We start from the raw sequence: 10,094 nt of genomic DNA on the forward strand, positions 1-10,094 counted from the left end.
ATTAAGGCTTCGTTATATATTTGTTCTGAAAATTCATGATTATTATTTTGATTATTAATTTTATACCGATGCAAAATATCCTCACTCATTGGGTCTTTATGTGTATTCCACAGTGCAGATGCATCTGATGGAAAACATGTTGTTAATATTATTGCAAATAATTGTCGAATTTGATGTGCAGATGAAATCAGTGCTGCATCTGCAAGAGTCATGTCCCATTGATTCATCATTCATCATCATTCTCCAATAAGTGCAACTCACGGCACGCATCATAAAAAGTTTCATATAAAATACCATTGACTGTCCTCAAATTTTGGAATGATTTTGATCCTATGACATTATACAACAACAAACGTAAATAAAAGCATTCTCGTTGCTTAGGATGAACAGTATACAATCTACCCAAATTGTTTGTCATATATATGCCTTCGAATCCTGAAACAGGAATACCTCGTTTTCTAGGTACCCAATCTTTTGATTTTTTATCCCATGTAAAATATTTAGGTATATCTGTATATAATAATGTTGTAGCAAATCTTCCAGCAATATCTGATCTATTACAAAGTTTATAAATGCAGTTAGAGTAGTCTTCGGAGCAGTCAAAGCTTGTTGTAATATATTGTTTTCTGTAAAGTATACCCGCTGACCGTTCTCCAAATGCACAGCCAAATGTACCACAGATGGTTTCCTTTCATGTATGGGAAAACCGAAAATACGCCGGATAGCTTCATAGCTACTGACGTATCTACCCATTTGATATCGAGTTATTTCATCATTCTCATTAATACTTTTAATTGCAAATATTGCTTTGTCGCTCCCTTTATGAACATATTTGCATATGTATTTTATTGACTTCACCAAGCTGCACAGTTCGACATTTATATGTGCTTTATAGGTTTTGCATAACAAAGACGAATAAGGAACTACCCATCGATTAACAACATCTATTACCCCGCCATTCGACAGTCGCAATCCAAAACATTGTCGACCATTGTCAACGTCACGTCGCCGATAAGCGGGGTAACCATCAATGTCGGTGATAGTATCGTTTTGAAGTGATTTTGGAAAATGTATTGTACATTTTCCATTCACCATGCATGGTGACATAATGGTGAGTGTACCGCATGGACCATGTATCATGTTAGTAGTTATAATATCGAACAATTTCTCATCAACATTTTTATCAGGAATTTCTGCTGAGATAATATTGTCAATCTCTACAGAACGTACCTTATCAACTAACCACAACAAAATATGTGCATGAGGTAAACCTCTCTTTTGCCATTCTACTGAGTATAACAAACAGCGTGTTTCACCAAAAACAGAATGATGCGTTATCAAATTCATCAATGATTTCAACTTCTGTTTAAAAACTCGCGCAGTTATATCATGCCTATCCATCGTTGTTTGTCCCGGCATCAACAATTTTTTTGTTTCATTCCATTTGGGATTGCACGTAAAAGTAATGAACAGATCAGGTCTGCCATATGCATGAACATAAGCCATAGCATCTTGAATGTACTCCTGCATATGTCGCGGACTTCCAATATAAGAAGATGGAAGAATATATGCAGTACCAATATGACTAATATCATTCATTGCATCTACATTACCAAGTACTGCATCACGCAAATGTATATATTCCTCAGCGCGGAGTTTGGCTTGATTAAACTTTATGAATCTCAATCTCTCACTCTCAATTTTTTAACTTCCCGAAGGAGAAGTTTATGTTTTCATCAAAAAATCCGATTCGCTAATTTTATGTTTTCTCGACGTTTCAAGCCATTCTGAATCGAATGAGACCAAATTTGGAAAAAGTATGTGTGTGTGTGTGTGTGTGTGTGTGTATGTGTGTGTGTGCGTGTGCACCAACAGATTTTTTGCCGTAAATCGACGTTTTCTCGAAAACGGCTGGGTCGATTTCAAAAATTTAAAAGCCATTCGATGTATCTCGACGAGAACTATTGTTTGTCAGTTTTGTGCGACGATCGGCCAAGCCGTTTCTTTATAAATGGCAGAAAAGTGAAAAAATTTTCGTCTACGTTTTAGCCCGCAATTCTGAATCGATTTTGAAAATTCAAAAACCGTTCGAAAGATATTGGTTGGGAATCGTGCTGATTAGTTTTTGGCAGAGATCGGCCGGGCCGTTTTCTTGTAATAAAGTTTTTAAAAAAAAAATTTCGACGATTTTTTATGATTATTTTTTCGACGATAGATACCATAGTCTTCTAGATCATACTAAAATATTACGGCGCTACGACAACTGGTTCAGCTTTAAAAATTCGTCAAAGTTTGCAAAAATCAGTATGGTCTTTTGGCATTTGTCAAAATTAGACTTTTGATCGACGTTTTCTCAAAAACGCCTGAACCGATTTTAGAAATTTAAAAGCCATTTGATGTATTTCGGTGAGGACTATCGTTTGTCAGTTTTGTGCAACGATCTGACAAGCCGTTTCTTTGTAATTCGAAAAAACTTTTCGTACATATTTAAGCTCATCCTACCGAACCGATTTTAAAAAATCAAAAACTGTTCAAAAGATATTAGTTGGGAATGATGCTGATTAATTTTAGGTGAAAATCTACCGAGCCGTTTTCTTGTAATTAACTGTTGAAAAAAGTGTTAAATTTTCGTCGACATTTAAGCTCATCCTACCGAACCGATTTTAAAATATCAAAAACTGTTCGAAAGATATTAGTTGGGAATGATGCTGATTAATTTTAGGTGAAAATCTACCGAGCCGTTTTCTTGTAATTAACTGTTGAAAAAAAGTGTTAAATTTTCGTCGACATTTAAGCTCATCCTACCGAACCGATTTTAAAAAATCAAAAACTGTTCGAAAGATATTAGTTGGGAATGATGCTGATTAATTTTAGGTGAAAATCTACCGAGCCGTTTCCTTGTAATTAACTGTTGAAAAAAAGTGTTAAATTTTCGTCGACATTTAAGCTCATCCTACCGAACCGATTTTAAAAAATCAAAAACTGTTCGAAAGATATTAGTTGGGAATGATACTGATTAATTTTAGGTGAAAATCTACCGAGCCGTTTTCTTGTAATTAACTGTTGAAAAAAAGTGTTAAATTTTCGTCGACATTTAAGCTCATCCTACCGAACCGATTTTAAAAAATCAAAAACTGTTCGAAAGATATTAGTTGGGAATGATGCTGATTAATTTTAGGTGAAAATCTACCGAGCCGTTTTCTTGTAATTAACTGTTGAGAAAAAGTGTTAAATTTTCGTCGACATTTAAGCTCATCCTACCGAACCGATTTTAAAATATCAAAAACTGTGCGAAAGATATTAGTTGGGAATGATGCTGATTAATTTTAGGTGAAAATCTACCGAGCCGTTTTCTTGTAATTAACTGTTAAAAAAAAATTAAGCCGTTTTTCATGGAACTTTTTTTGGCGATATACATCATGGTCTTATAGAACTTACTGTAATATTACGGCCTTACAACAAGTAGTTTAATTTTAAAAATTCGTCAAAGTTTGCTAAAATTATTATCGTTTTTTTTAAAGTAGGATTAATGAAGTATATTATTTACACATTTTTTTTTAATTAAGTCGATTATTTACACATTTCGGGAAGTTCATGTAACTTGCCTCAAGGCTAAATACCAAACCAACTAGTTACATATATGTCGGCCACGAACTGATGGAATAGCTGTCTGCATTTAAAAATGTTGTTTTCTTCATTAGCTCGAATCATTAATCGGTAGCAGTAAAAATCCATGCCACTTACTTTTGGCAAGTTCTGCACCTGGAATAAAATATATTAAAATTATTTTAATTATTATTATTTGTTTTTTTTTATAAAAATAAGATTTTTACCTGTATTTGGATCCCTTTGTTTAATATTTAAATAGTACCCATCTTCACCTTTTCAAAATATCAATGGATACTGCAAAGCATCATAAGAACTATGACTGTCCTGTATTATCTCTCCGTTGTATACGTATATCACGCCCCTCATATAGATCACCAGCTATTACGACCGCGACTTCATTGACTGTTGGAATATTATATGCGCCAGCATGTTCTCCCATCGGCACTTTGTCTGCTCTAATAATAATAGCGTAATCATCGTTTTCTAGTCTACTTGAAAGAGTCTTAAACAAATGCAACAACTGGTTATGGTTTTTAAAAAATAATTTCAAAGAGTTTACAATATCTCTTTCCTTCATAAACTGTATGTGATTAAATTCGCATCGCATGTTTGTTTGTTGTTCATCATCGCCCATAAAATAAATCTGTAAGAATTTCGGATTCACATCAGGCATGGGAAACAATGAACCGATTTGGTGGTAAACTTGACCTTGTATCTTAAATGTTGATTCAAAATTTCGACCATCTTCATTTTCAAATACTTTCGTAGCACCAAAAGACGTCATCTGAAAACATGAATTAAATTTGCGAATTTTTTTCAGTAATATTTTTGATTGAGACGTTGTTCCATCTAGTAGAGTTTTCAAAGGTTCCGGTGGTGTTGTTAATTTTATCAATATAATTTTCTCTGATGCGCAACATAAACCTGCTGATTCTCCTTTGAATTTTAGAGCATGGCAATGTTTACATACATTGTCCATATTACCAATGGTAATTAAAGAGTGTGTTGAATAATCAATTTCAGGATCATAATTAAACGCCAGGCGCAAAAGTGATGCACGTACCAATGCTCTGTGATTATTAACTCGTCGTTGATTATTTTCTCTAATGGCGGCGGTCGCACCTCGTTGCACCTCTCGATTTCTCAATGCCACATCTGTCAGTCGTTGAGTATGTCTCTCTAAACTTTCATTGGCATTGCTACTTGCTCTCTCAAATTCATATTGTCTATCATATGTTGTTCATGGGTCCCATTCAATCTTCGTTCATAGATTGCTCGAGCTTGCCGAGTACGTCTTCCAAAATTACTTGCCCCTCTGCGAATTCGTGGCATCGTGGCACGATAAAAGAAAATCCTAAGTATTATAACCCGCTGGATAATGTAAATCACTTAATCTTACTCTCAAATTGTACTAAAACTATAACTGAAGAATACCAATATCTTCCACTAATACTGTATTATAACTGATTCTTATTAAGCCGCTTTTTTAAACTATTATTCTCACATTACACATCAAAAACAAATTATATTTATCGTCAATTAATCAAGATAACATTTACTCTCCTGGACTCTACTTTCCCGTACATAGCCACATCCTATCAAGTTAACAAGGATAAGACACTCTTAGCGGGCGTAGAGACATCTATCGAACTAACTCGCTTTGATAAATTTATAATATTTAGTTTTAAAAAAATTCTAGTTGTACATGGTTGTATATTTTTTTCTTAGAATTATTAAAACAAAATTGAGCACAATATGGACATGATTTTTAACACATAATGCTTGACAGAGCGTTGACATTAACATTTATTATAATACATTTAATTCATTATATTTATCTCATTCTTTTCTTTCAGTTCTATAGGTTAATGTTTGTATAAATATCGTGATATGTAAGTGTTATCAACATTTAAATTCGAATTATAAGTAAATTGATATTTCTTCAACTGTCATATCTGAATATATCCACAGATAAGAGTATATGAATATATCATAGGTTTCCTCTCAATTCTCAAACTGATTGTGATTTTCTTTACCTATGCTGCGACTGCATAGTGCAGTGAATAAGATTCGTATGGTTAGTTTAAGTTGTTGATCTTGAGTCAACGCAGTCAATATTTAATGACTAACTTTCTATAATATTCAATTAAACATTGAGTATAATAAATAAAACATAATGAGTGACAAAGAATTGTTTCATGATTTTTTTAAGAACGATTACTATCAGTTACATTTGTTATAGTTTGTTAAAGTTGAAAAAAAAGAATCTCTTGGTATGTAAAATACCATCATCGCTTGATACATTTGAGTATGTCTCGACAGAAAAAGATATTATTGAGACTTCGAATATGGTTGATTTAATTCCTTATTTAATAAATGTTTGAATGTAATGGGGTGAGATTGCTTATATACATTCATCGTGTGAGAGGATAAAAAGTGAGTGAATTGTTAAGCATACAGTAATTGAATAGCAGTGTCATACCAATCATTTGAAATAGTGCTTCGAGATGTTAAATAGGAGTCTGCCGAAAAGACATGGTTTTTAGGAGGTATTATCAGATTGAGTTCTACACATTGGAAAGAAAGACACCAGGTTTGAAACAAAATTATGTAGTATATATGTAATATATGTAAGTATATATGTCACATATATAGCCAAATTTAGCTGCATATTAGAAACATTAATGTAATTCTGTTGCAAAACTTGGTATCTGTTTTTAATATATCTCTGCATTTTAACGACGTGTAAATTTCTTTACATATAGACATATTATACTTTAGTTGAATTTCCGTAATAATATCTTTTGCAATTTTTGATCTGCTTTTAATTAAACATAAATCATAGCCTTCAAAGAAAAATTTTAAATACATTTGTATTTCAAAATCTGTTAAAATGAAATATATAATTGTATCTGGAAAAAAGATACTTTATTTAATTTCTGTCATATCTCAGCTGATTCGGCAATAATATTCATAATTTTTATTCATAATCATGAATTTATAATACATATTCTAATATAATGTCATGAGTAAAGGAAAATTTTTGACAGATGACATTTGCAATGCCCAAAATATTTTCAATGTCAAACAATGATAAGCGGTTTTTTGTAATTTTTTCCATTTATTTCTACAATCTAACTATATTTCTATATATCAAAACACTCTAGAAAATTTCGCGAACAAACTTCAGGAAGATTCATGAAAATCAGAATTATAGTTTAGGAGGATTAATGAAACATACATTGTTACAGAAGAATTTTATATATAAGATATATATATATATATATATATATATATATATATATATTAATTTGGAAATATGAACAAACACTATTTTTTGCACTAATTCATTAACGTGAGTTCTGACGTGGTTTCGTCGTATCATAAATGATGACGTGACGTATGTCAGACGGCATATTAAATAATCGAAATGGATAATTTTTATTTACTGAATTATGTATTGTATAAATTTTATTATGATCTGCCATTATTATCCTATTAAGAAAGTGAAAAATACAACATTTTCTAATCAAATCAGCATTTATTTGGTTCAAATCATATAACCTATATTTCGCCTGGCTAAAAATATATATGTAATAATCTTAGCTACAATATGATTATTTGGACGTTATTTGGAAAATTTCCTACATTTATAATATCAGTCTACATTATAGTTTTGCTTAGGTAACAATTGCTTCTCAAATCACATTAATATTCTGGGACAAATTACTTGTTGTCTGCGCAGTCCACGCATATCGTTTTTGAACATCCAAGACAAATAGGCTTGCGGCGTTCGATGCAATTGTACTTAGTACGCCTTTTAAGTCTTGATGGGCATATTTGACACGTTTTTAACTTCCCGTAGGGTAAGTTATAGTAATCGCAAAATAATCGAAAATGAAAATTTTTATATATCTTTACGTTTCAGAGGTTTCTGAACATTTTGGCATACCTTAGAAAAAATGGATGTATGTGTGTGTGTGTGTGTGTGTGTGTATGTATGTATGTATGTATGTATGTATGTATGTATGTATGTATGTATGTGTGTGTATGTATGTGCGGATACAAATTTTCGTCGACGATTTCGGGAACACGGATCAACCGATTTGAATAATTCAAAAAACATTCGATTTGTATTGATAAGGAGACGTGCTGATTAGTTTTTGGCGAAGGCAGGTCTAGCCGTTCCGAAGATACGGGGCAAAAGTGCCAAAAACGGTACATCCGTTTTTAAGAGAACGGAGCGTCCGATTTGAATAATTCAAAAAAACATTTTACTTGTATTGACAAGATGAAGAATTGATCAAATTTTCATGAAGGCAGGTCTAGCGGTTTCGGAGATCTAATGAAAAAAGTAAAAAAAAATGCTATTCGGCGGTTAAAAATGATCACTAGACATATGCACATCAAATTATCAGATATTTTATAGAGATTTTAACAATAAGTATATTTTTTTTTCACATTTCTATGGGTTCCGTACCAATGCTTATGCGTTAGGCGGCGGCGCGGCACTTGCGCTGTGACATTTCGTCTCTATGCAGTTCAAGCAGTACGATTGCATTGAAAAAAAGTTCAGAATTTCCAAAATATGTCAAAATGAAGACAACATTTTTCTTTTCCAAAAAATTTTTTGTTTTCAAAAAAAAAATTTTTCTTTCAACAAAAAAATTTTTTTTTCAAATAAATTTTTTTTTTCAAAAAATAGTAATTTTTTATCAAATTTATAGTTTTTCAAAAAATCTAATTTTTTCGAAGTAATTTTTTTTGAAAAATGTTAATCGTTTTTAAAAAAATATAATAATTTTGGGTACGGGAAGTTCCAGCAATTTGCCTTAAGGCACGATGCCCTAATTGCCTTAAGACAGAATTCCACTTTCAGCTAGTTCTCGTTGCTTCTGTACTTTCAGGGGGTATTGTTTCAAATACCGGAGGCTTATTTGGACCTAGTACGCGTGCAATTGTCAGTCGCAATTCTCTCGGTAATCTATTATTGTATACGCGGCATTTCAAGTGCGGCAAAACTAAACTATAAGCGAGCAGTGCAGGTCTAGTATAGAGCATAGGCGTTGACTCCACTCATATCCAAGTCTCTAAAAAAAATCGCGAGAGGCCAACGTCTGGTTCTACGATTTGACGAATAATTGGAACACTTTTTATCGATTTCATCGACACCCCCTTTTGTTTTATTATAATCTATTATGATATCCGGCTTTTTTGATAGTGAATCCAATTGCTTTCTATGATGCTTTGAAGAAATCAATATTACTGATTTTGCTTTTTTAGGGACATATGAAACAATAGTGAAACCTTTAGTAAAACCGTGTAAAGATGATTCAGGCTGGCGAGTTTTAGATGCTTGAAACTCTGGTGAAATGTGCCTTTTATTTTTTTTCAAAGTTCCAAGATACGTCAGACTTCTATCTTTCAACTGCTCCATCAGTTCTATAGAGCTAAACCAATTGTCGGCTGTAATATTGCGATTGGTTTTTTCAAAATCCTTACACAATCGTAATACAGACTGAGTTGGTATGGCGAGCTTTCTCTCAGTTTCGGTTAGTCCCAGCCCGTCGGAGTTTTTTCCATGGTAAATGTATGCATTATACACATAAAAAGATACTGCATCACATACTACTAAAATCTTCAGACCATACTTGGCCGGCTTCTTCGGCATATAAATAAGAAATTTGCATCTGCCTCTAAATGGAACTAACATTTCATCTACACATAAATAAGCACCGGGAGGATATGCCTTCTTGCAATTTGCAATAAACAGTTGAAAAATTTCTGAAATTGCAGCCAATGGGTCCGTTTCGAGGCGTTGCGATCTAGTGTTACTGTCATCAAAACGAATGTAGTTCAAGAGGGTGAGAAATCTAAACTGAGACATGACGCAACGAAAAATTTCATGTCCAGAACCATCACTAGCAAAAATGTATTTAGTGTTTTCGTGATTCGATTTGAAGACTGAGGTATAAAATAATAATCCCAGAAAAGCTTTCATTTCCTCACGATCGGTAGGTCTTAGTTCAATTTTATTTGGGTTTTTATACTTCATGCGAATTTCTGATAATTTTTGATTAGTGCAGGTAACAATCGTATCAATCATAGTAGTGTCGAATAACTCAAGCCATAAAGATTCCGAATCAATAAATGTTTTGGGCTGTTGTCGAGGAATATCAACAATATTATGACTTGCTGTACGACTCGATCTGTAAAGGTTCTTCAAATGACCACTTGAAACCATTTTTCCCATAATAATACTGATTACAGAAGAAACTGGAATAGGACTTACAGTTGAAGGTACTGGAACTTGGTTGGCTTCATGAGGAGACACGGTGGTCAGTCTGATTGTAACTGATTTCATTTTCCTTATTTTGTTCGTTTCCTGACTGCTCAGATTATAGAAGAATTCTGGGTCTGCCAGATCATCGTCAACATCGCTAAAGTCGCCTTCAATTCCGTTTCTAACCAATATTGTAGAGTTT

The 10,094-nt window shown here is 32.9% G+C and overlaps 2 protein-coding genes across 2 annotated transcripts; both read right to left on the minus strand.

Annotated features, from left to right (window-relative positions):
* Positions 1–226: 226 nt before the first annotated feature.
* LOC113374443 lies at positions 227–1,599 on the minus strand. Its single transcript, XM_026614486.1, has 2 exons — positions 648–1,599; positions 227–471 (listed from the first exon to the last, which is right to left on the minus strand). The coding sequence occupies exons 1-2, from the start codon at positions 1,597–1,599 to the stop codon at positions 227–229; spliced, it is 1,197 nt and encodes a 398-aa protein (XP_026470271.1).
* A 7,057-nt stretch (positions 1,600–8,656) lies between these two features.
* Positions 8,657–9,973, minus strand: LOC113374444 (piggyBac transposable element-derived protein 4-like). Its single transcript, XM_026614487.1, has one exon. The coding sequence runs from the start codon at positions 9,971–9,973 to the stop codon at positions 8,657–8,659; it is 1,317 nt and encodes a 438-aa protein (XP_026470272.1).
* Positions 9,974–10,094: the final 121 nt, after the last annotated feature.

Source organism: Ctenocephalides felis, unplaced genomic scaffold (assembly GCF_003426905.1).
Source record: "Ctenocephalides felis isolate EL2017-DRISC unplaced genomic scaffold, ASM342690v1 CF-g0.4_SCAFFOLD_01786, whole genome shotgun sequence".
Classification (NCBI taxonomy): Eukaryota; Metazoa; Arthropoda; class Insecta; order Siphonaptera; family Pulicidae; genus Ctenocephalides; species Ctenocephalides felis.